We start from the raw sequence: 27,162 nt of genomic DNA, 5'->3' as shown, positions 1-27,162 counted from the left end.
GTAACAAAGCTCCAATTATCGCAGTCTGGTTTATTGAACATGACATGAGTTCACTGTACTCAAAAAGCCTCCACAGTAGCTCTCAATCCCATAGAGCACCTTTTGGGATGTGATGCAGTGGAATATTGAAATCATGGATGTGCAGCCAATAACTATGCAGCAACTGTGTGATGCAGTCTTGTCAATATGGACCAAAAGAATTAAGACATTTCTGAAGGTGCGTCCAACCCAGTACAAGCACTGTGTACCTAATATAGTGTCTGTTAAAAGTATATCCCTGTATTTTGTTTCTTTTACATTTCTGAAGCTTATGTTAAAGTTTCTCTTCAGAAACTACTTTTAATTCTATGGTTTTAAAAGCACCAGGTATCTGTATCAAAGCAACATTTCAGTCCTGATGTTAGCATTGTTTTAAATTATATCTATTATTTTAAAAGCTTCATCATCAAATCTATGTATGTGTGTGTGTGTGTGTGTGTGTGTGTGTCCTAAAGTGGGTGAGCAGGCAACCATGTACGCCGTATGGCTGTGGTGCAGGTGGCCCGGGTTCACATCCAACCCGTGACCCTTTGCTGCGTGTCCTCTCCTGTCTCTCTTCCCTGTTCACCAGACACTACACCAAAAAATATCTTAAACAAAATGCAGGGTTGATTATGCTTTAATGCTTAGTGGGGAACATTAACTATAGAACTTAATATAATAACTTAATCTTTTTTTTTTTCCAATTAGCTCAGACTAATGTTGTGACGTTTGTCTTCACAGCTGCAAATTGCTGAAATGTTACAGCTTTAGTTTCTCATGGCTGCATCTGTTCTTGTGTGACTCAGTGTTTGACTGTTTCAATCGCTGGTCTGTATTTGTGTGGAGAGGTGTTTTCAAGGCTTGGATTAATTAATCACAATGATGTAGTGTGTTTTTTTTTTGTTTTTTTTTACGTACAGAGTTATTAAACCTAATGAGGTGAGTGACATTTATAGACTCATTAGTGATGCGTGGTAAATCTGTGGAATAAATACTGGATAGAAAAACAGTTTTAAAAGAATTACTTTATTCAAGCTTTTAGTATTCTACCAGAACTGAGTCCAAAGGCTAGTTTTCAAGGCCTTATCATAACTTTTTAGAAACAAATATAATGGAAGTTATTGGTTTGATTCCTATAAACTGTAAGGGTGTGTCTTTATCAGTCATTTTGTGAGTAGAAAGCACTTAACTCTCTAGATTAAAAACAGTTATGTCAGTAATTAGATTTTTTTTTATCTAAGTATATCAAATTAATCCTGACCATTTTTATTTGTGGATAAATCTCCGGTGGGTTTCTACTCTGTCTCTTACTCCCTGTAAATATTTCCATCTTAGGGGTGTTCTGACGTAAAGATCCGATTTGAAACATGGATCAGTGGAAATCAGAGTTTGTGTAAAGTTATAAAGCATAGGTTTATGCCTGGCAAGTGTGCTAATGCTGATATTTGCTTTTTGCCTGACTTCAGTCCAGCAGAAACAGAACCTACCGCAGCCTGGTTTGTGTGGTTTTGTTTCACTTTTCTGAATGGAGAACAGCCGTTACCTGAAGCTTATTATATAAATACTGATATGTTGCCTCTGTTTTATTTTTGTCTGCAACTTCACTCTGTTCTTATGTACAAATCTAATTTTATTGAGTCAGTTACAGCCTAAGCTAATTCAGAGGAACAGAAGGAGATTTATGTGATTTATTTGTTTATTTTTTAGTTTCTTGTAGTCCCCAAAGGAACGTCAGAATCATTTTTTTCTCCATTTGTCATTCTAAAGTAGTTGATAGTCTGCAATCATCGATTTGAATTGGTATATTTCAAAAACTAGAGAATGATTCTTTGCATAACTGCAGTGAACTGATGGCAAACACACAGCACTAAGAAGCCCCCCCAACTTTTCAGATAAACACTTAATTTGTCCAACTGCTGAAGCTTTATTTTAGCTCTGCATTTTTACAAAGAACTGGCCGCACCATGGATTTTGCAATCCATCACTTTTATATGAGCCATTACACCAGTGTTCATGGCCAATATGAACAGGAGGAGCAAGTATCGGGCCAGTGGAGTGAGTCAGAACTGCTTGGGATTGGATTAAATGGGGGGCTGTGTCCAACCCTTAATGTAGCTTTTAGGCAATCTGACATTCATGTCACCTCATGAGGTCACAGTATCCTGGATTTGAACCTCTGTCTGTCTATTTAGGTTGTTATACGACAATTATCAGCAATGCGTGCAACGCTAAGAATGTCCACTATGTAGGTTATCAAATACAGTAACAGCCGCTTTTTAAATATATTCATAAACTCCAGCAAAGACTGTCATTTTTAAATCAGTTTTTTCAAGCAAACAACCTAATAACAATATTTCTGTAAGTACTGATGTTACTGACCCAGTTCTGTTAGCTCTATTATCTATCTTAGTCATAGTTGCACCAAGCAACTTGTTAAGTGACTTTGCCCATGCTCAGTAGCCTTTAAAAAAACAGCAGGTTTAGTTTAAGTAACTCATGTGCCCGCCTCCTAATACAGGAACCTCTAGGGTGGAATGGGTTAATGCATAATGCTCTTAGGGGTGTTCTTTAAAATACATGGAAAAAATATGATTGAAGACATTCACTTTACATGGTTCTCCACTAACTGATGACATGCACTGAATTTGTAAAAAAAAAAAGAAAAAAAAGTCTGAACACATGATTTCACTTTGTCATTATTGACTATTAAGTGTACACTTATGGGGAAAAACTGCCAGTTTTATTTATTTTAAAATATGATCTAAGCACAATAAATTCTGCAGTCTTGAACCAACATCTTGTTTTACCTTTCCTAAATACTGTTTGTATGTAAAACCTTCATTTTTACTCTTTGTTAGTTTGAGGGCTGCTCCAAGGCGTTTTCCCGTCTGGAGAACCTCAAGATCCACCTGAGGAGCCACACAGGAGAGAAACCCTACATCTGCCAGCACCCTGGCTGCCTCAAGGCTTTCAGCAACTCCAGCGACCGTGCTAAACACCAGCGCACACACCTAGACACGGTCAGTAAACAGCTACCTGATGGACCGCCTTTACATTCAGGAAGCACTCTGGTGTAGTATAAATTCATATGCATCCTAATTTTAGCTTTTTATCACACTATAGTATTACAGTACATTCACCAGCTGGTGGATTTATACTTCTCCAAGGAAACATCTCCATAACAGCAGGCCACAGCAACACACTATATACAAGTAAAAGAAACTGCTCACAAGCAGATAACATGAAGAGTTATTCTGGCTTTGGACACCAACACGAAGAATTCCTGCTCAGCAAGTGCTTAATACTTTTTTAGTAAAAAGGTGTTACATGTTAGGCTTAAGGACAAAGAGAAAGAAGTTGCCTTTGCTTTATGTTAATTGCCAACCACAAGCAGTCACTAATATTCTTTTTGCCGCGTGAAAACTTTAGACCAAAAATTTTTATGTTTTGAAAAATTAATAAATGTTATAAATTTACTCGACACAGGTATGCTAAAAAAAAAAGTACTTATTTTATAGTACTGCATTTATTCAAGATTTTATATATGCTTTTTATAAAGTTGCAGTGCTGTGTTAGCAGAGGTATGAGTAAGCTAAAAACAGTGGCTGAGACCTCAGAGGGTTAAAGTGCAGCAAAAGTGTCTTTCTATGGGACCTTCTGGGAATGGATGGGGAAGATAAACTGCTAGTGCATGTGAGCCAATTTTAAATTGCTGTGCAAATTCCGCTTGTGTCAGATCAGTTTATACAAAACAGGGAAAAAATAGAAACCATTCAACCATGAAGACAGCGTGAATTTCCAGGAATTTTCATGCACAACATCTACAGTAACAAAGTTAAATTCATCAGAGGACTCAGACTAGTGGGAGCGAGTGTCCCCCGTGCTCGTGATGATCATAAATTAAGGTTACAACTGCAAAATAAGTTATGAAATCCACAGCTGATGGAGCCTGAGAAAGTACATAAAACAGGCCTTTTCTCGTAATCCACTTTTGTGTACCAGGTGTCAAACACCATGCCAACATTGTCATTCTTTCCGTGAAGGTGTTCTCGTGACCAATGGATGTATTTAAAGGTAGTCAGTTGTTTTTTCAGTTTATTTAATTTAAAAAAAAAGAATGTTGTACATTCTCAAATTAATTCATTCTCATAAACTTAGAATTAATCCATTAAAAATATGTTGTTTCACCTAATCACGTTTTGTTAATGTGGCTAGAGACCAGCCACATACTTATGCCAAAGGCAGAGGAGAAGAGGTCTCGCAGATGTTTACCTGCCATGGAGGTAAAATTTAATTCATGCCTGCACCTTCAGACTCAAGATATGAAGGATCAGACCTGTGTTTTATCATCTGAAAAGGGGTCCCCTTCACCAAAGAAGTGGAAATGTAAAGGAAAGAGACAATGTAACCAGCATCTGGATAAAACATCATCCTCTTTCTCCTCACTTCAAGCCTCATGTCCTAAAAAATGCTCAATTTTGGTGAGCCCATGTGCATTGTAGCCTCAGTCTCCTGTACTTATGTTGGTTGTAACTAGTTGGTATCTGAGTTTCTTTTGCCAGCATATCAGCTCACAGCAGTCTAGCCATTCTCCTCTGACCTCTGGTATCAACCAGGCATTTTCACCCAGAGAACTCTTACTCACTGCATAATTTCTCTTTTTTTGTACCATTCCTTGTAAACCCTAAAGATGGTTGTGTGGGAAAATCCCAGTAGATCATCAGATTCTGAAATACTCAGACTAGCCCATTTAACCCAACAACCATGCCGTGTTCAAAGTCACTTAAATCGCTTTTCTTCCCCAGGCCGATGCTGTTTGAACTTCAGCAGGTCATCTTGACCATGTCTACATGACTAAATGCACTGAGATGCTGCCATGTGATTGACTGATTAATTAATGTGTTAATGAGCAATTGAACAGGTGTACCTAAAAAAATAGCCAGTGAGTATATAGTGCCACTACTCATGTCTGCATAAAGTTGTTTAAACCAATTCTACAAAATACTCAAGAAATTATTTTAAAAAGGGCTGCAGTGCACGACACCATACACTTTAAAAACACAAGACTACACTTTATTTCTCCTACTATTAAGATAAAAAATATTTGCTTGGTAATATAAGGTGTGAGGTGCTCCCGTAGCTCTCTGACACACAGTCTGAATTCTTTTGGATTGTGAAACTGCATACCTGCTGTGGATTTACCCTACAAACCACAGTTATTTTTACTCCTGCTGACAAGTGATGAGAATTTAGCTGTAATCCAGCGAATCACATCTGTTATTACACGGATGAGATGGAGCTGCACAATTCGCTCCACTGTTATTACAGCAAGTTATTTTCTCCCTTTAGTGGTTTCACACTGGCTAATGGCGGCTTCGAAGTTGCGTCACAAATTAACAATCAGACACATCTGGCGCCATCCCGGAGGCCCAATGGAAGCCTGTCTGAATGTAAATAACTGCTGAGTAGTGTAAGAGCAAGCCAAGAAATGTTTTTCAAGTTTGATTAAACAGCTTGTATTGTGTTACTAATATGACACTTTGGGGATTTTTTTTTTCTCCTAAAATGAGGTCAGGCTCATGCAGGAATTACTTTTCTAAATAAAGCTTAAAGTTGATGCTCGCGTAACATAAAAATTTGGTCTGTTTTGAACACTTGGAAAAGTATTAAGAGCAGCTTCCAGTCCCCTAGTGTGTATTTTATGACAGCAATGGCTTTCTATAGAAGCACAAAAGGTGATGGGTGGTGACAAATGCAGTATGAAGTGTGGTGCTGAGTAATGCCAGTATTTCTTTGTTTTGGTCTTTTTTATCTGAGCCCTGACAACAGAAAAAAAGATTTCTGAAGTATTTTGGCACACATAGTTGCAAACTGATATGCAGTCCGTGAATGTACAGTCTTTCTCAGTGCTGTCATTTGCCATAACCACTTCGCATGTCTTTACTCTGAATTTATTCTAAGATTAGAAAGACAGCTCTTCATTTGGTGCTGATCTGTTTAGACTAACGGAGAACTGAGCTGGTCTCACAGGGAATATTTTTCTGAAATAGTTTTGAAATTGCCCACTTTTTTTGCAGACACAGTAGAGCAGTACTTACGCTGAAGCCAGATCTATGTTGGTCTTGCATGTCTGTGATTTGAGATGTATTTATTTAAGAATTACTCAAAAATTAGAGATAATAGAAAAGAAAAACCTGAGCAGGCATTGAAAAAATAAGAATCACCCTGTATCACCCATTATTATAGTCATGCCTGTCCTCATACATTTGTTCTAAAAATGATTTTTGCTACAACATTTTACTCATCTTATGCCCTTTTTACAGACATATTGATGCCTATCCCGGTCAAATCATATAAAAAATAAAAAGTACTAATTTGTTAGGTATTTCTTTTTGACCTAAGGCATGATTTGTGCTGTTTTGAAACTTACAAATTCTCCTAATTGTAGTGTCTTCTATATAAGAATTAGAAGTTATATGGTGTCTAATATAAAATCTATTTCACAAGACAGGCTTTAAGCGTAATAAACAGAAGATGCATTGCAAACAGACTTCTACACACTGTCTAATTTGCAAAAATATGGAATTTTTTTTTTTGCAGTTTCCGTACTAGTAAGATAAAAATAGTTCAGCACAGTTTGCATCAGAAAGCCCATGTGGATTTGTTTTCCCTTCTTCACGCCGTGTAGTTTTACTCCATATTTTTCCCATGGACATCAGCTCCTCTCCTGCACTGGCTCTGTCCTCATAAGTGGGGCAATGTTACAGTTTGAGAAACACAGTTATCTTACAACCATGAATCCAATCACTTCACTCAGGCACTACACAACATAACACCGAACAGAGTTTTAATATACACTTACTGGCCACTTCATTAGATGTACCTGTTCAACTGCTTGTTAACACAAATATCTAATCAGCCAATCACATGGCAGCATCTCAGTGCATTTAGCCATGTAGACATGGTCAAAATGACTTACTGAAATTCAAACTGAGCATCAGAATGGGTCATTTAAAGGTCATTAAAGTGACTTTGAACGTGGCATGGTTGTTGGTGCAGGCCAATCTGAGTATTTCATAAAAGCTGTTGATCTCCTGGGATCCCACACAACCATCTGTGGGGTTTACAGAGAATGGTCCAAAAAAGAGAAAATATCCAGTAAGCGCCAGTTCTCTGGGTGAAAATGCCTGGTTGATACCAGAGGTCAGAGGAGAATGGCCTGACTGCTTTGAGCTGATAGTAACTTAAATGAAGCTTATGCATAAGTTCAGTAAGGAAGATCTGTAATCACTCATCTGCCTACTTTAACAGGTGTTTGGCTGCTTGTCTTACATCACTTCCACTTTCCCACTCTGTCGAGCTCAGTGGTGACATCATCGCTTCTAGTCCAATCATCTTTCTGCCCACCTTCTTTGAGCTACTCGGTCTTTAAATACTACGTTAAATTATCACTGCTCATCTGTCATTCTCCATTTCACTCATTCATGCAACCCACCTCCTTCCCAAGTTTGTCAAATCTCCTTCAAAGCCTCTAGCTTTGTCTTTACCCCACCAGCATCTAGACTCCCTAATTTATCTCATCTGTGATTCCCCTCTGCTAAGATGAGCCATCAGAGTCTAATGACCAAATAGCTAATTGAATGTTCAGTTTTTTCCTAATGAGCTCTCCTTATTGCAATAACACTTGTTACCACCAAGGTATGCAGAAGTACATCTCTTAACGTCAAACCGTAAAGCAGATGGGCTACAGCAGCAGAAGACCACAGCAGGTACCACTCCTGTCAGCTAAGAACAGGAAACTGAGACTACAGTTTACACAGACTCACCAAAAGTAACAACAGAATGTGACGCTCAAGTTCTTCTGTGACATTCAGATGGTAGGGTCAGAATTTAAACAACATGAAAGCATGGATCCATCCTCAGTGATCCATCCTCTTGGTACACTTTGGGTCCATTAGCACCAGTAGAGCATTGTTTAAATGCTACAGCCCAGCTGAGTATTATTGCTGACCATATCCATCCCTTTATGACCACGGTATACAATTTTCAGTTCTTTCTTCTTGTTCAGTGACAGAAATCTAGTCTGTTTTGGTCTGAACAAATGCATTCAGTCAGGGTCAATGTCTGAGAAGAAATCTGAAGACAGTCACATCAACAGCAAATGCTGCCTTCCATTTTTAATTTGAAAGCTCTGAAATATCCTTGTCTTTTTTCTCACAAAACTCTCAAATGTTTGCTCTCAGGTCCCAAACTCTTTTAGCATTGTCCAGAACTGTGTGGTAGCCTAGGTCACCATGTTCAGCATCAAGCTCCTTCAAAAGCAAACTCTCACCCTAATAAAGTTAACTATTTTAGTTCCAGCATCAACAACGTGGTGACTGACACAACACCTCCTGGTCCACATGGGCTTTTCAGAACTGAAAAATACCAATTTCAGTTCTGGGTTGACTTCAGTCACTTTTATCTTGCAAATGCTTCAAAAGTCCAACATTTTTCCCTGTAAGTTTTAAACAGCCATCAGTTAAAACATCTGCCAGTTTGTCCCATCTCCAAGCGTCCAATTACCTCTGTGAACAAATCACTCACAGTCACAGTTCCTTTCATTGAGCGCATTGCTGCCAGCTCCTCCGTAATCTCAAACTCTTTCGTTATCCCATGTATAAAGATGAGTAACTGGGCTGTGTCGTGGACATCGCGGCTTTCATCAAATTATCAACTAAAGTTTCTGAAAAATATGACGTTCGAACCTGCTGTTCATTATTTTTTGCCTTGTAGTGCTCATATCCCAGGACATAAACCCTAAAGACTCAAATAAACACTGTGCATGTGTTTTCATGAATGTATAATTGACTCCACCTGTTAAATACTTAGCAATGAAAAAGGGCGAACAAATAAAGATCTGTGAGGAATCAGATTCATGGAAATGAGCTCATTTATTCACCAAATTGTGAAATACAGTCATCTTACTCAACTCCCTGCTTCTAAGTAAAATGATGAAAATCCATCGACAAGTAAGAAGCGAGTGGTTTGTACAGTAAATCAAAATTTCAACACATATTCCATGATGCTTATTCATGTTTTTACTTATTTCAGAAGGACTGCTTTTTACATCATGAAAACAACAAATGCTTTGTCTCTGAGCTGCTTTAACCTGCTATGAAATTTTTATTTTATCAAGAAGTAATGTACAGAAATAAACATTTTTATATTTATACACAGACTGCAGGTACCTCATACAGTTTACTTAATGAATGAATTAATTTACGTCTGAATTCTTGTCTCTCTTCCTCTCTTTTAAGCCTGCAGATGAAAGGTAAATATACTCACCTCTCAGCTGAGGAGCACATAATATAAAATGTTGAGAGAGCTACATGTCCTTTCTTTCTCTGTTAGTCCAGTTGTTACAATAAGTAACCACATTTACAATCTTTACCCTAAATGTTTACGTCTGCAATGTGGATGTAACTCATCTGAACATGTGCCATTATTTGTACGCATATTTTATGTTTGACATTGTATCTGCTGAGACTGTAAAACCATAATCATCATGTTTTGAATGTTTTTCAACCCCAGTTTACAAAATCCTAACCCACCCAGCACATAATGTGGGATATACAAGAGAGGGTGTAGCCTGTACCTTACAGTAAATCTAATAATAACCCCCAAAACTCTGGGTTTCATTTGGTGTGTTGTGTTATATTTGCTCTTGTGTTTTCTTAAAAAAAAAAAATAGTCAGTTTTTGTTCTCTGTACCTTAGTACTGAAAGCAACATTACTAAATTATTGGAGTACAAGTCCACTAGAAGAGAAAGTACATGAAAAACACCAAAACATCAGAAAATAATTTGTGCTCTTTTAAATAGCAGCGCACTTTATTTTCTTTTCATAACAGAAAGTCAAAATAAGCTTATTCTGAATGTTCCTTTACTATTTTCTCTCAGCTTTCAGTCATTTCTATCCAACTTCTCTTACCTCTCCCTGTTGTGGTTCCTTCACAGAAGCCATATGCCTGTCAGATACCGGGATGCACCAAGCGCTACACTGACCCCAGCTCGTTACGAAAGCACGTCAAAGCTCATTCAGCCAAAGGCCTTCAGGAAAAGGAGGTCAAGGTACTGGATAATAAAACTTTCCTGTCTTTCTAAAGCACAACTGGGTGTTGCTCAGAAGCAGAAGGTGGAAGGAGAGGGTTCAGAAAGCATGGCTAGAAATAAGAATTATAGCCAAACCATTTTTAAATGCAAAATTTTTTGTGGCATTTTTGCCCTTAATGGATCATTGGAGTGGACAGTGGGAAAATATGGGAAAGACATTCAATAAAGGTCTGACTAGTTCTCTGACTGCTCACCTATCAGGTTGCCCAATAGTAGGGTCATATTTAAGCTTTTATTGGACAGGAGCAAAAGTACAGAAATCAAACCAGGATCAATGTAAGTTCAAGTTCACACAGAGCTGGAATCAACTAATTATTTTTTCTAAATCTTAATGTTCAAACATAAAATATTTTATTAGTTTAAGTTATATTACCTGATAGATTCCTTTTTTTCCCCTGTAAAACATCTTCAGTTTATTGGACTTCTCTGTCTGCAGTTATACACAGCACATCTGGACTTCGAAGTATTTATGATGGATACTTGTCTTCTCTCGTCTGGAATACATGTTACATTAAGTCATGTTTCTTCTCATAATAATGAAACTGCAATGAAGTCTCCACTTATCATTTAATGACGTTATTAGGAGCAGCTATGCACAAAAGATGAAGCGCATCATGTTAAATGATAAAGAGACTCTTCAAACTAAAAAAGCATAGATACAGTTTGTTTTGATGTTTTGTTTTTGGGATGATATTGGTCTTGATATTAAACTGCAGCAAAATTATGTTAAATGTCTCTAATATTGTTTTACACTGAAAAAAGATCAATTTAATTATGCTTTCACTTGCTGTTTGATATATGAAAAAAGCGTTCACCGGACTGCAGAAAGTCTGGTGAAAAATTAAGAACTCCCTTACTGCTTCCATAGGGATTAAGAGGGTATGTAGCAGTCAGGCACTGATAATCAAATGCATTTAAATTATCATCAGCAAATGTGACCACCTCCATAAAAGCAGATGTTTTGGCAATTTTCTGGTCTGGAGCATTCAGGTGTATGTTTGTACAAAGCCATGTTTGTACACAGACATCGCAGCAAATGCACCCCAATGGCAGACTGTGCAGTTCTCAGAGAAATGGCAAAAAACCCAAGAGCTACAGACTCTACAGACCACAGTTAGCATGTTAAATGTTAAAGTTCATGACAGTACAATTGGACAATTGGACAGAGGAGGCCATAATGCACAGCATTATGGCCTCCTCTGACTTTTAAAGCTTGCCTTAAAAATTGGCTCATGCAACAGGGCAGTGATCCCAAGCACAGCAGCAAATCTACAACAGAATTGCTATAAAAAAAAAAGAAGAGTCAACGTGTTGCAATGACCCAGTTAAAGTCCAGACCTCAGCCTGATGGAAATGCCGTGATGGGACCTTAAGAGAGCTGTGCATAAACAAATTCCCGCAAACCTCAATGAACTAAAGCAACATTGTAAAGAAGAGTGGGCCAAAATCACCCACAACAATCTGAAAGACTGTTAAGGTCATACAGAAAACGATTACTACAAGTTATTGCCCCTAAAGGTGGTTCTACAAGCTGCTGGGTCATGAGGTGTGCTTAGATTTTCACAGGACTATACGAGTCCGGTGAAAACGTTCTTATTCACATGACTGCATGTTTGTGTTTAACCTCTGTTTAACCTGGTGACAAGACCCTTGAGATTTGAAATTTCTTTTGCAACAGTGTCCTGGCCAGCATAGGCAGCTGCTTAATCAGCCGTGGTTACGGAAGAATACGCACAATTATATATACAAAGTAAGCATACACATTTACATAAAATAAAGAATGAAAAAAAAACAAAACATATTCATCAAAAGTCAATCTGAGGCATTTATAGTCAAGCATAACATCTGGACGCAGATGTCACTGCGTGCACATGCCAGATCATTTAAATTACTTTGAATTCATTTAAAATTGATCCAGTTTGACAGGAACGAGCAACCACAAAACCACACAATTTCTGAAAAAGTTTTTTGTTCTATAAAAATGACACAGACATCGGCTTCATTGTAAAATTTTATGATGTTTGCATTTGCTTTCAAGAAAATATCACTGTGAGCATTCGTTTCCCAAACTCTGCCATTTCAGTTACAAATCTACAGCTTTTCTGATAATTAAGAGAATTGTGATTTGCACGTGCAAAGTAAGGGAAAAAAAAAGGTTATGTTTTAAATTCCATAGAGGCGTGCGGTCATTCATGAGATCCTGAGTAGAAAATCAGTAGTAAAAGTGAACAGCCTCAGAAAGAGAGCGCAAAACAGGATTTTCTCTTGTGCTGCATCTTGATTTTATTTCCTGATTGTTACCTCATGAAAGTCTGTTTAAAAGCAAGTGAGATGCATGTTTGTTCCTTTTTAACCTTAAGGTTCAAAACAATAATGTTCTTCCAGAAGTTTTTTTTTTTTTAATAGCAGTGAAATCCTTCTTTATATAACTTTCAAAGAGAAAAGGGAGCTTTTCGGGGGTCAGTGGTTATAGGTCTTGTTTCTGCAGTGCAGCAGCAGGAGAGAGAGTGGGCATGTTTATGATTCAGTAGGATGAAATACAACAAAACAAAGTATTACACACACTCCCTGGAAGTCAGAATAGGGAGCCTATTGTTCTGCCTTATCTGGGCCTTGTTTGTTTTCTATGGACCGTGAGTGACACTGGGGCTTTGTGTGTATTCCCATGCCTTGTTTGGTTTAAACAGGACCACGTGTGTTTGTAAGTTGTGACACAGTCGACACGCCCTGAGCTCCAGTAAACTCTGTGGGGCTAATTGGCTAATTGGAACTTTTAAATATTAAACATGAGATTCACAAGCTCATCGCAGTCATACGTTTAATCAAGCTGATGTGTCGCAGTGATTGAAGTTTGTGGCTTCGTGAACGGCAGTTTGGGTGAGCATTTCTCGCTGATTATTCATGCCACTTTTGTGGTGCCTGGGGATCCACTGTGAGCTTCTTCTGAGCCCTGAATCTGTCAATAAATCATTTTGGAAAGTTCTGGGGGGAGTGTTCTGTTAGTGCTGGATAATAAAGCCAATTGTTTAGCCTTAACTTTGTTAGAACACTTTGGAATAAGATTGCCTAATAAGATTTCTGGATTTTGTGCCTCGAGAAGCTGGATTGCAAGATGAAACAAGAACCAGGCATCTGCTGCAAGCTCATTTCTTTGAAAAATGAACAGTAGAAAGCCTCCTGCAGAACACTCACTGTGTTTTCAATTGCTTTACTGAATGAAATCAAAAGAGATGTCAATTAGTTTAAACTTTAGCTGCATGGGAGCCACATTGCCTAACAGCAGAACACAGTTGGAAGACAACTAAGCTGTAGTTTTAACATAATTATTCTCATCCCTGCATGCTGGCAGGCATCCACACTTGCTTACTAACATGAAAATATAATACTGTTATATAAGCTGTATCTATATGAATATCTGTGCTTTGTCTTATTGTCAGGTTCAGGTGCGTACGATGCTGGAATCTGATATCTTAAGTGACTGTCTGGCGCGGCAGCATCTCCACAGCTCTGCCTCTTCCCACCAAGAAAACAGCTCACCTTTACCAGCTTTAGATGACTTCACAGGTATGTGCAGATGAAACGGTAGCAGAAGTCTGTGTTTAGCCTCCAGTACCTCTCTGGAAATGAGCAAAACCAAAAGAAAATGGTAATTACCCAAACACCTGGGCTGTTAAGCTGTCTCTCTCATTTTCTCCCATGGCCTCATTTGCTCCTTTTCCTTTCCCTCCTCTCTCATTCCTTCGATGATAGCTCATCATGCCAGTGTTTACCTTGTCCAATTATTGGGCACCATGACTGTGGGCAACTTGGCCCTCACCCCACTTGTCCTTCAGCTTCTCCAAACGGGTTTTCCAGCCAAGCTCTTTTTCTTTCCATTTCAATGGCTGAACCAGAATCAAGAAGCTGTCAGGTACACTGAGGCTCAGTTGGCCAAAGAGAGTGGCGAGCGTCCAGGAGAGCTGTCCATGTCTATTACTTCAGACTACTCGCAGTTTTACTCAGAAGACTTTGAGGGAAAAGCCTCAAGCGGCACACTATGCGCTATGTTTAGTCAGGATGAAACAAGCATGTCAGTGTTTAATTTTGAAAAAAATCCCAGGAGGACTTCTCTTATCTGAAGTGGCCAAATGTTATAGCCTGAAAACTATTTTGTGTTACGGTATACTTGGTGGATTTATGGTGACACACGCTATCATTGTCAGCTTGGCTTAAAACCCAGTGTTGAAAGCCCTACTGATTGCATGCAGGTACAAGTTACAGTTTTAAATGAACAGCATGAAAGTATATTTTTAGTATTTGAACATTCAGCCCCTTAGGCTTTAAATGTGGCTCTGAAAAGTTTACCAAAAAATGGATTATACTAACCATGGAAACTCAAAGTCTTCTTGCAACATAGTCTAATCCTCTCCTGTCCATTCGCATGCATACTGTATCTAAAATACTCGTATTTACACCAGAAATCCTGCACTGAGTTGTTGATAAATGGAAAAAATTCCATTACCACTTAATGATTTGATCCAGCTCTTGTGATTTAATGTGTTTAATGTAACTAGAAATTGAATATTGTAAGGTTTCAGACTGTTGCCCAAATACAGTATTGTGCAAAGGATTTAAACCACCCCTCATTTTTTAAGGAGCCAGACTTTCTTGTAATTTTTTTAAAGTGGTCTTGAGCAATAGCTCTCCAGGCTCTCTGAAGGTCTTTGAAAGTATTTCTTTGGACTTTGGCTGCTTTTTCACTCATTTTCACTTCAGTCCTTGTACCTGACCACTTTCAGAGGAATGCCTTTGTTTGTTAAGCCACTTAACACTGACTTATGAATCGTTCAAGTATAGAAAAGGCACCTAATTCAAGGGATGAACCAGTGTTGTGTTTACAAATAACAGACAACTTAGCAAAGAACCGACTTTAAATTGTATCTTTAGGGTCTTTGTTACAAAAACACATAATTTGTTACCATTTCTTTTCTTGAATCTAAAAAAAAATTCAAAAAATAACAGTTTGACAGGCATGAAATGGTGCATGGTGTACAGTGTGTTCTTTAAAATTTTGAGAAAACTGGAGACTTAGAGAACAAAGGAAATGGCAGGCCTAAAAAAAACTATCCACAGCAGATGAACAGTAGCTGAAAGTCATGTCCTTAAGAAGTAGGAAAAAATCCAGCAAAGACCTGACAGATGATCTGAGAGATTCATCTGGCCCTTCAGTCGCTCCATCTGCTGTTCACCAAAGCTTCATCAAAATAAAAAGCATACTTGGATAGAAAAACGTACAATGGAACTTTATTAGTCATAGATTGACCTCCCCAGAGCCTGAACCTCAACATTATTGAAGCAGTGTGGGATCATCTTGACAGAGAATGGAACAAAAGGCAGAAACATCCAAAGAAGAGCTTTGAATGTCCTTCAAGAAGCCTGGAGAACTATTCCTGAAGACTACTTAAAGGAATGACAAGAAAGCTGCCCAACAGAGGCTGTGCTGAAGAATAAAGCACACTACTGTGCAAAAGTCTTGAGCCACCACTCATTTCTTTATATGTTGCTAGAGTTTGAACAATTCTAATGTTGTCTAATGTAGTTTGAAATTTAATATTTGATATGACCACCTTTATTCTTCAACATAGCCTGACCTCTTATGTGAAACATTTTTGGTCAGTGAAAATAATCACAACAGGTAGCAACAACAGGTGCTTTGTCAATCACTTTGGTGCAATTTACACATCAGGAAGGTTTTTCTCACCACTCTTAGTGCAGTTCTCAAAACAGACGAGGCATTTTCCATAACACAGACTCACCTGTTAAAAGTCAGCCCAACTCTGTGACCAGTGAATAAAAGCCTTTTCACCACTGTTTTAGACACCAAATGGTTTTTTACTTTTATCAAAGCATCACTAACTTTGGAAAGTGTGCCGCAAAAAATGTGGGCCTAATGTACAGTAAAGAGAGTTCAGACACAAAAATGAAATGTGAAGGATTTATCTGAAACTTTATAAAACTGCTGAAATCAAGAAAAGCAAAATGATGCACGTGAAACTTTACGCATCAGAAAACAGACAAAGAAAATATATCCAATCTGAGAACGTAGGACAGGATAAAAGACATGCTGTGGAAGCGAGCTAGAGTTTAATAATAACTAATGATTAAATGCAGAGTGGTATATAAACACATAGGCACTCAGCAACCTTGCTTTAACGCAAGTGTGCAATCAGTTGAGTCGAGGCCCCTACTGACCAGAGATGTGTTGCAGAGGAGTTGGGCTCATCAGCAGAGACTGATTCAGATTGATTGCAATGTGGTGGCAAATCTTTCTGCATTTACAAAGGACATGGTGATTATTGGAAAACATTCACTAGTCTGTCTGAGACTGATTGCAGTCAGCTGAGTTGGACTGTGATTGTTTGGAGACAGGTTGCCTCCTGTGCAATTGCATGCTCGACCTCTGGGCAACTAGTTGATTGCTACAACTACTTGCAATTAGTCTCTCTTTTATATTTATTTCTTTTTCCGAGTCACAAGGAGATTACAGCCCTATTTTTATTTGGGTGTGGTGGGGCCATTGACTTCTTTTTAAATATAAAAGACTGACTTTGAGGTTTATTCTTATTTGGTGTGAGATTTGTTTGGACAACGTGTGAGAATGAACGTAAAAGCATGTGTCACACATTAGAAGCGCGAGAGCTGGCAACCCTTGCTACACTTTGGTGAAACTTTGGCTGTATACATGTATACAGCCGGAGTTTCTAATGCTTCTGTGGGCTTAGATAATTAAACTGTTGTATTGTATTGTGCTGTGTTGTATCTGTTGTAACTGGATGTGGACGTGGATGCTCAGTGTTTGATGGAGCAGAATTACTGACGTTATCTGTGGCTCTCTTTCAGGTGTGTACAGAAACAGCAGCACTGCCCACAGTAGGGGGAATTCAGAGTTTCTGCCTCCATCAGCAGGCTCAAGGTATCCAGGCCTGGAGGGAAACTTTGATGCTAATAGCCCAATATCTTCAGTAACAAGCCCAGGGAGCATGAGCGAGGGGTGAGTGTAAGATCAAAACAAGGTCAAATTAAATGTGTTGCATCCCCTGAGCCATTTATTTATGTATTCATACAAAGAAAGTAGACTGGAAGCAGTCCATTTAGTTTTAATAGCTGAATAATAGATGTTAAGTGACTTGCTTATGGGCAGCAGTTAAACTTTAAGGAAGTTTATTTTTCTTCCCCAGGGTTTCACCTTCTTGCCCCCGTTGTGAATATTTTCTTTTATATTTTTTAATTTCTTCACTGTCATGTATTTCAGCATTAGGCTGCTTTTATTTCTTGGGAAACAGAGTACTTTACTGACATTTAACAATAAAATGAGAGGCAAACTTAAATGGTCAGTTCATCCAAATCACAAAAATAAAGAAAAGACATATTTTCCTACTTACCCCTAGTGGTATCTGGCAAGGTTTCCAGTTATCTGCTGCTGGTATTTCTGCTGCCAGCTCAGTGCAGCAGAGCTGAATGGGATTGTGGCAGTTTTTATTCAGAGTTATTTTCTACTATAGATAAAAATAGTAAAAAAATAACAGACCTCCATTTTATGCTCCTTTTTCTATTCTTTTCAAGGATTCACCCCAAAAACCTCTCCTTTTATATGGCCTAACCTTATTGTTTAAACAAATCTGGCATGTATTAAAGTATTTTTAAGCTGCTTAACACTTCTGAGCGCCCCCACTCTCTGTTCCATATCAAATACTAAAGCTTCAAAGTGACTCTAAAGGTTTCGCAGTTTGCTTTGCTTTTGCTCGTGTCTAATTTCTAGAAAAAGCCGGAGATATCCGAGCTCGTGCATTCTTGAATAAACCAGAGACATTATCACCAGAGATGGAGTTATGGCTTTGTGGTCGCACTGATTGGGTAGCTGGAGGCCACAGAACTTATGTGCACTGTAAGCTGAGACAAATTTTGTCTAGGGCAGTATAAAAGTAGAAGTGGGACTAAAAAGATACAGCTGAAAGCCTCCAGGGCTGCAGTTTCTGGACAATAGGGCCTAAAATTATTGGTCATTGAAGGTTTGCCCATAAAGTAACTTTTATTGGCATAACAGTAAAAACAAAAGCAGTCTATCCAATAAAATAACATCAATAAAGGCCAAAATAACATTTTTGTGGTTTAATAAATGATATAAAATCTTACCATATAATGCAGATTGTTTCATATGAAATTCTCCAATATTTCTATGGGTTGTTTTTAAATGGTCTTTCTGTGTTTGGCTGAAATGTTAAGATTAGTTGTTTTCTCTGAGCACAAATTTAAACTGGTTTAAGTTTTAGGTTTCATTACTGGGGAAAGGAGGGGGGGGTCTCCTTTGTATAGTCATGTTCCAGAAAGGCAAGTAGAGAAGATGACACCCAATTCATCAGTGAGATTAAGTGGACCACATAAAAATATCCTTTCACAATTCTGTGAGTTTATTTTTTTATTTTTTTATGTGCCGACAGCCTTGAGAATATTGTGGCACTCTACCTGGATGTCTTCACCTTTCTGCTGAAGAATTTCAATATATTATAACTTCTATAGTAATAATCAAAATATGTACAATTACCTTGCTATTAAAAGTAGCAATAACACTATTTTGTATTATTAGCAAATTTAACTTGAAGCACTTCATCTGCAGAAAAATGTTTCCCACCTCTGTTATATAGATTAATATTGTTAGTAAGATTAAGGTGAAGGAATTGGTAAGAATCCACTCCAAGTGATGACGTGATGTGCTTTGAGTAAAGAGCACAACTAATTTATGGGAGATAAGTAGTTGATGTAGCTTGCTAGCAAGATAGCTATCAATTACTGCCATTATTTTATGGTTCAGTCACGCTAAAGTAAAAACAGGACAGCAACCTTCTTGGGCACAAGAGACAAAGACTGACAAAGTAAAACAGGAAACAACTAGACGGAGACGGGAACGCAGACTGGGAATAAAACTAAGGAAAGGGGAAAGGGACACAGACACAGAGGGAGACCCAAACCAAACACTGAAACTAAGAACATGATTAAACATACACAAACTGAAACAAAGGACAAGAAACTAAAACCAGGAATTACAAAAGGAAACAACTAAACCACAAAAGTCCACCAAAGAAAACCACTGGGTCAGAGACCCAGGACCATGACACAATGATTGCATTCCATTTTTTTTCCACATTTGACACATTAAATGCAAGCTGAGACACTGGTCTCACAGTGTTTGTGAAAATGCTTGCTGATTTTTTTTTACATTTAAGAAAAATGCACCAATGCAAATTTGTCTCAACACAGAAGCTGTTTTTTTTTTCAGTGTAATGGATTTTAAATCTGTTCTTTTATGGAATTAAATGCAAAAAAAAAATATGACTAAATATGACTTATTACCTAAAATTTGTCCAGTCCATTTCTTTTTTATAAAGTTCCTCTTTTAAAGCCACTCTTCCAAAAATTTCTTGGATTGTTTGTAATAAAACTACATTATAAATGTATATGTGTTAACCTAAGGCCTTAGGTTGAGCAGACTGGATTATGTCACTCAATCATGAAACTATATATGCAACAAAATTCATAAGCAATATTTCATTTGGACTTCGTCGCATATTTCAGGTCTAAAACCAATTTGAAGTTTACAGAACAAAGACAGATTTGAGTAAATCAAAAATTTGGATGCTTTTGTGCATTTTTAGGAGCTGTGCTCTCTTTAATGTAGCATCTCTCAGCCTTCTTACAGTGTGCAGCTACAGCAGAGCTTCCATGAAGCTATGCACAATCTGTCCATTGACGTCTCTTTATAGCAGCGGAGGATGTCATTGAATCCCACTGGTGCCCACAGTATATGACAACCTGCCAAAGCCAATACCAGACAAGCACTTGTTTTTCCACAAAATGACTTAGACGAGAGACGTTAAACGCGTGAAGGTAAATTATCTTTTCTTCACAGCGCAGGCAGCATCATGCTCTGACCTCATAGCCAGGCCAGTGTTTACTCTGGCTGTGACAGGCCATTTTGACGTCTTTTAATACTTTAGAGAGGCCTGCAGTGAGTCTTGTCCATCAGTTAGTATTTGTGATGTGCAGTGTTTGTATATATTTTGTGGTTTGGGGGAGGGGGGGTGTAGTATGGTCCTGGATTGGTTTTTTGGAGCGTCGTGTCCATCAGATACAGGCACACTAACCAGGATAGGTCTCACACAGAAACACTATTATGGAAAGCAATATAATGAAGTTTATTTTGCAGAAACTCCAAGTGACATTGGACCCAAACAACCAGTTTAAGTGAAATGTTTGAATTTTTTTTTTAATTTGCTGTAGCTCCAAAATGAAATCTATGTGTACTCTAGTTTCCCTTAGCATTTTAGTCCCATTAAATCTCCATCTGTATTGCACACATTTAACATAATCCACTGTGTTCCAGTAAATCCATGTCACCGAAATACTTCAACACCTTTTCAGCAGTTAGAATTCAAAACATCGGTTTAGTGATCACAAGCTGGCACCAGTTCCTTGCCGGTTAAATGCAGCACAGCGTGCAGAAGATGTTAAATTCTGCAAGCTGGATTCCTTTCATTCCTCATAAACGGTAAGGGTGGCAGCTGGGTGTAATTAGTAAGAAAAAAAGTGAGTGCAGAGGGTCAATCGGTAAAATATGATCAGAGAAGCAGTTTCCTGAAGTCATACTGACAGCCACTCCCTCAGCCGTGGACCGTCTGTAAGCCTGTGCATGTGAGCAGTTCGGGCACATCAGCCGCAAAATGACAGATTGACCCAGCGCAGCTCAGACATCTCAGCTATGTTGTTGCAACGTTGCAAGAATGTAAGCCGTGCAGCAGACGGCGTTGTTTAAAGTTAAGGTCAGCGCTGATGGTTCAGGGGCCACTGAGGGGAAATTCAAAGATGTGTTGAATTTTTTTGCCTTGCAGTCATTGCAGCACATTCATTTCAACAGCCGCACTATATCAAAGCCCATGTTGTTTACATAATGCTATACAAAGCCTGGTCTTTATTACCTCGGGAAGCCACAGCCATCTGTAAGTTATATCAATTTGGGTTTCAAAAAGTCCTTCTGATTAATTTTGGCTTTTATTGTATTTCTCCAATGAAAGCAGAGACTGTTAACTTAAACGTAATAGCATCTGACATGGGAAATGGGTAATAAAGAGACTTGGGGATGATAAATGATAGATATGTAAAGAAATCTCCAAACATTTCCTTTTTTTATAGCTGATCAGATGCGAAAATATACGACATTCGGGCCAGCAGCCATCGGTATCTCTGACAAGGCCTGGCTTGTTTATGAAGCCCACTAAAAGCCTTCCAGCAGAAACCAGGACCGTTTGGCTCTCGGGGGACCAATATGCTGCAGTACATCATCCAGGAAAGCCTTCAGGCCACATGAAATGCTGAGAGTGAGCTCTTTGAAGGAGGAAGGGGGGGGGGCATTCAAATACCATACTGGGGTTTTTTTTCTTTGTTTTTTGTTTTTTTTTCAGCTGCATATCTCCTCAGAGAGAGATTCAGCTGCCTTCCTTTCTTCTCATCGACTTGGCTCCACTGACTCATTTGATTCCATGTTGAGTCAGAGTGTTTGTGCACAGTCAGCACATTCTTGCAGCAAAGAGACGAATACAGCTCTGTACAACACATTATCCTCCTGAGGAGGAAACGCTTTCTTATACAAACTGTACTGTTTGTAGATGAGAAGTGTTTACAGGTTTCTGTCGTATACCGTGGTCAGCTGATGTCTGTCTGCCTTCACTGCATCAGAGTCAGAGTTGCTTATGCTGATTGAAACCTTCCATATGAATAATTTTCACAATTTAGCTTAATAAAAAGTAAGATTGAAGTTACATCAATCAAAGAGTTACAACATCATTATCGTTTTACCATAATATTTATTGGCTTGGAAAACTTGTGTTGAATTTTATGGTGCTTAAGAAACGCTGATGTACAACTTTCAGCAGTTCAGCAGAAATGAAGTTGAGGCCAAAAACAGCATTAGTGTAAAAACAGGCCGGGTTGAGTCAGTCACATACATATCACTTCTCAGGAAACTTTAATGTTATTTCCACCTTCAAAAAAAAAAAAAAAGAGTTAATTTTTGAGTTAAACCATCAAATCTGTCACTTTCAACTTGTACTTAGATTTGGTCTTAAAATGGCTTCAGTAGGACCTGTTGACATGTAGCACTCCATCACTGTAATGAATGTGGTCAGTGTTGATTCATTTTAACACTGAAACACACTCAGTAATCAGTACTGTAGTTTAAAGTTAACTTTGTTTGTGGAGAATAATTTGATGTTACAACATTACCTATTTACAGTACCGTCAGAGTCACCCCTCATTTCTATATAAGGAGTCAGGGTTTCTTGTAATTTTTTTTTTTAAGTGATCTTGAGCAAGAGTTATTCAGACTTTCTGAAGATCTTTCAAAGTTTTTCTTTGGACATCGGCTGCTTTTTCACTCATTTTCAGTCCAGTACTTGCACCTGTCCATTTTCAGAGGAATGTTTGTTTTTGTTTGTTAAGCCACTTAACACTGAGCTATGACTCATTCAAGCGTAAAACAGGCACCTAACTCAAGGTTACTTGTACATATGCTGACCACATTATTTGAAAATTTGTTCAAGTTTAATTTGGGAATCCACCATTGTGACTGCATATATGTCAGAAAATAAAGAAAAGCACACTAGGTCCACTTTTAAGGAACTATAGCACAGATAAGTGACACTTTGGTGTAATGTAGTACTGTTATTAAGTAGACTTCATACTTGTTTATGTTTGGGTACTGAAAACAGGAACAGACCAACATCCTTGTTTGTGTCTGCTGATGTGATCCCAGTGAGTCCCTGCTCAGACAGAGTGGACGTCCGGCTGCAGGGCTTACAGAAAACCTACAACCACCAACAGCAAGTGTTCTCACAGCAACAAGGTACTGACAGCGTTCAGTAAAATAACATCGGTGCGGCATGTTTTTAATGCCATCAGTCATCTTCATCTTCTCTGTGGTTCTCCAAGGCTGTCTGTATGGAGAAGGAAAGATGGCTCAACCACCCAGCAATGGTGGTTTTGAACCTGCAAGTTACTTCACCAACCAGCCCACCTCCCACTCTGCAGGTGAGATGTCAAATAAACATGATGAAGGTGCTTGGATATGGCAGTTATAGTATTTTATGGAAGCTTGAACAGTGACAGCTGCTTCCCTTAGGCCACACCTTTAGGAAAGTGATTGTGTGCAACTCAGCTCAATTTTAACTGCCAACTCTATGCGAGGCATTCAGGAGAAATAGTGTGAAAATATGCTCCCCATAATGCGTAACCGTATTTAACAACTATAGCGTCTCCCTTCTCTCTGTGTTCTGATTCAGTTCAATTCAATTTTATTTATATAGTGCCAAATTACAACAGTCACCTCAAGGTGCTTTATATTGTAAGGTAAAGACCTACAATAATTACAGAGGAAACCCAACAGTCAAAACGACCCCCTATGAGCAAACACTTGGTGACAGTGGGAAGGAAAAAACTCCCTTTTAACAGGAAGAAACCTCCAGCAGTTTCAGCTTTTCATAAAAGCTGAAACAAGCTTTCTACTTTGATTAAAAATGAAGTAGTGAGACTGATCCAAAAGCAAAACACAGATCTGATCATTCATTGTAGGTCCATCACTGTGAGCGACTCCTTTCACACAGAAGTATCAAAGTGGTCAATTCTTACTAAATATCTTGTTTTGAGCAAACTTAAATCTGAAGACAGCAAACTATTGTGTGTTTACATATCCACTAAATTATGGAGCAATATTATCATTCATCCTCCCACTCCGAGGAAAAATGTCAAGCTTTTTAGCTGTTGCCTCTTTTGGGGCTTAGCAACAGCAAACTGAAGGGTTTCAGAGCCTTTTTACAAAAAGCAGCTGCTGAAAATGACACTATGAGAACAGTGGGAGCAAACTGAGTCTAAAAACTTACAGAGCAGACAGCTAAGCAGCGAGTTGTTTTAGGTTTCATGTTGCCTCAGGGTCTCCATATTGTCATTTGATGCATTTTATTATAAAACACGAGTTATAGCTGCTCAAAGAATTAGGAAGGCAACTATTCTTTTGCATTTAAAAAAAAAAATCAAACTAAACTCTATATAATAATATAAACAGAAACTCTTCCACATTGATAGAACTAATTTGCTGTTGAATAAAATGATTTTTTGTTTGTTTTCCTTCTGTCAGGGTTTGACTTGCTGCAGGACCTGCAGGGTCAGGCCGGGGGCGGTTACTCCATGTCTCCCTGCCCAGACGACAGCTTCCTCTTCCAGGCAGGTGGCGCCGACCGCTGCCTCAATCAGATCTACTCCATCTACCTGGACTCATGATGGCCATCCAGAAAGACGACTGACAATCATTCAGACCAACCCTATGCTGTATATCTAAGGATCGTTTTATCAGCGTTGTTCTTCTTTTTGGCATGAAATGTCACACGTCAGTGGGAGTATTAATGGTACAGAAATAACTAGAGGCTGAGAAACTGTGGATCAGCACAAATATAAACAAATGGCCAAAAGAGGAAGTCTGTTGAAATCACCAAGGTACAGTACTGTGCAAAAGTCTTGAGCCACCTCAATTTCCTTAAATTTTGTTTGGAAAATGGGAAATAAGTGCAGCAATTTGTTGAAATGGAAATACGGTCTATAAGGTAAAAACAGTCTGTTCAATTTTAACAAGCTTGGAAGTAAATATTTTGTATGACCATGCAGCCTGAACCCTCTTAGGCAATCTTTCTTATCTTTTCTTTAAGTAGTCTTCAGGAATACATTCAAAGCTCTTCTTTGGATGTTGGCGTTTTGTTCTGTGCTCTGTTAAGATGATCCCACACTGCTTCAGTATTGTTGAGGTCCGGGCTCTGGGGATGCTGATCCATGAGTGTTCCATTGTGTGTTTTTCTATCCAGGTATGCTTTTACTTCACTGGCAGTGTGTTTAGGATCACTGTCATTCTGAAACATTAAGCCATTGCCAATCAGATGCTTTCCAGATGGTATTGCATGGTGGATCAAAATCTGATGGTACTTCTCTAAGTTCATAATTCCATCAGTTTTGACCAGACCAACACCACTGGCTGAAATGGAGCCCCAAACCATGACAGAGCCTCCACCGTGTTTTACAGATGGCTGTAGACACTCTCTTCTGACCTCCTCCATACATGTTGATGATTGTTTGAACCAAAATTTTGCCACTTATTTTCAGACCAGTTCTTGTGTAATTTGGCGTACCACAGCCTTTTCTCCCTGTTTCCTTCCTTAAAAATGGCTTGTTGACAGCCACCCTTCCACTGAAACCATTTCCGATGAGGCTTTGGTGAAGACCTGATCAGCTGAAGGACTAAATGCATCTCTCAGGTTCTGTGTCAGGTTTTTGCTGGATGTTTTTCCTGTTTCTTAAGGACATGATTTTCAGATTCTGTCCATCTGCTGTAGATAGTTTCTAGGCCTGCTACTTTTTCCTCTACTTGTCCAGTTTCCTCATTTTTTTTAGGGACACACTGCACACAGTGCCAAGATATGCCAAGTTTGGGAATCATCTTGTTGGTGCAAAACTCCTCTTTTATACCTACCTATACCTCTTTTTAAACAGATTGTGTTTTTGTGACAGGCTGCTCATAGCAAAGAGCACAAAGATACAATTTAAAAGCCTTTGCTAAGTTGCCTGTTATGTGCAGACACAACACTAGTTCATCCCTTGAGTTAGGTGTCTGTTTCATGCATGATTCATAGGTCAGTGTTAAGTGACCTATGAATCATGCATGATTCATAGGTCAGTGTTAAGTGGCTAAACAAACAAAAACAAAATGATCAGGTACAAGAACTGGACTGACAATGTTTGACAAAGTAGCACCAGTGTCCACAGAAACTTTGAAAGACCTTCTGAAAGCCTGGAGAACTGTTGTTCATGAGCACTTTAAAAACTGCAAGAAAGTCTGGCTCAAGACTTTTGCACAGTATTGTAAATAACTTTGAGGGTTTTTTTATTTAATTGAGAAATGATCATAGCATTTGTGTCTGGATAGAAGGAGCTGCACCTTTCTTCTTTGTCTTTGCCTCCAGTATTCATCTCAGCTATTGAGGATATTTCTGCCTCCACAGCAGCTTAATTTATGGGAAATAATCAAATTATAATCTTTAATGCAATGTTTCCCAAACTGGTGTGGGTAAATAAATATGTGGAGTTTAGAAGATGATTATGAAGACATAAGAAAAACTAAACGTCCACATTCACAACAATATACTAATTTCATATTTTCTTGTTGTTTTTGTGTAAAATAGTGAATATTTTTATTTTTGCAGTCCTTACAGTTATTTGGATAAAACAATGAAGATTAGAGAATAACTTACACACATATGCAAGGTGTGACAGAGGATTGTAAGGTCGTAAATAAAAAGGGCAGATTCATTGTTTTATTCAACACGTTCAGCAGTCCAAACGTTTAAAGGATTAGCCTGAGATTTAGGAGATATTCTTACTACCTGTTTATCTGAGTTACATAAGAGGATTGATATCTCTTTTTTGTTGGTATATTAATTACGAAGCTATAGCTACCAGCAGGTTAGCTTAGTTAAGGCATAAAGACTGGAAACAACAAGCCTGCCAAAAACAATAAAATTAACTTAGAAACATCCACAGAAGGTACTTTTCAGTCTTGAATCGTGAATCTTTTGAATGCAAAGTGAATGTGTTGACCATTACACCATGGGAAAAAAAAAACAACATAAAAACTCTCTAAAACTTTAATTGGTACAAAAATCTAAAAATAGAAAATGAAACGACACTTGACAAAATGATGGATTAAACTTAGCTTAACAAAAAAATACAACAAAATTCAATTCAATTTAGGTTTATTTATATAGTGCCAAATCACAGCAGCATTTGGCACAATATAAAGAGTGCCAACAGCAGTAAAGAACCACAAGCAGTGGTTCCCAAAGTGTGGGCTGCAGATCCCTGG

At 38.3% G+C, this 27,162-nt stretch overlaps 1 protein-coding gene across 5 annotated transcripts in view; it reads left to right on the top strand.

Annotated features, from left to right (window-relative positions):
- The window catches only part of glis1a (GLIS family zinc finger 1a), a 63,154-nt gene extending 37,892 nt beyond the window's left edge, over window positions 1–25,262 (top strand). For 4 of the 5 annotated variants that reach the window (XM_030752467.1, XM_030752465.1, XM_030752464.1 and 1 more), the window contains 7 exons: window positions 2,880–3,041; window positions 10,020–10,133; window positions 13,613–13,739; window positions 17,055–17,205; window positions 22,973–23,106; window positions 23,193–23,291; window positions 24,394–25,262. In XM_030752467.1, the coding sequence (XP_030608327.1) occupies window positions 2,880–3,041; window positions 10,020–10,133; window positions 13,613–13,739; window positions 17,055–17,205; window positions 22,973–23,106; window positions 23,193–23,291; window positions 24,394–24,536 (930 nt within the window). In that variant the 3' untranslated portion in view covers window positions 24,537–25,262. The remainder of the gene's footprint in view (window positions 1–2,879; window positions 3,042–10,019; window positions 10,134–13,612; window positions 13,740–17,054; window positions 17,206–22,972; window positions 23,107–23,192; window positions 23,292–24,393) is intronic. The other variant, XM_030752468.1, reaches the window with a different exon arrangement.
- The last annotated feature ends 1,900 nt before the right edge of the window (window positions 25,263–27,162 follow it).

The sequence above is a fragment of the Archocentrus centrarchus genome, chromosome 17, assembly GCF_007364275.1.
Source record: "Archocentrus centrarchus isolate MPI-CPG fArcCen1 chromosome 17, fArcCen1, whole genome shotgun sequence".
Lineage (NCBI taxonomy): Eukaryota > Metazoa > Chordata > Actinopteri > Cichliformes > Cichlidae > Archocentrus > Archocentrus centrarchus.
Note: the sequence above shows the minus strand (reverse complement) of the source record. Positions and strands in the feature narration are given on the sequence as shown.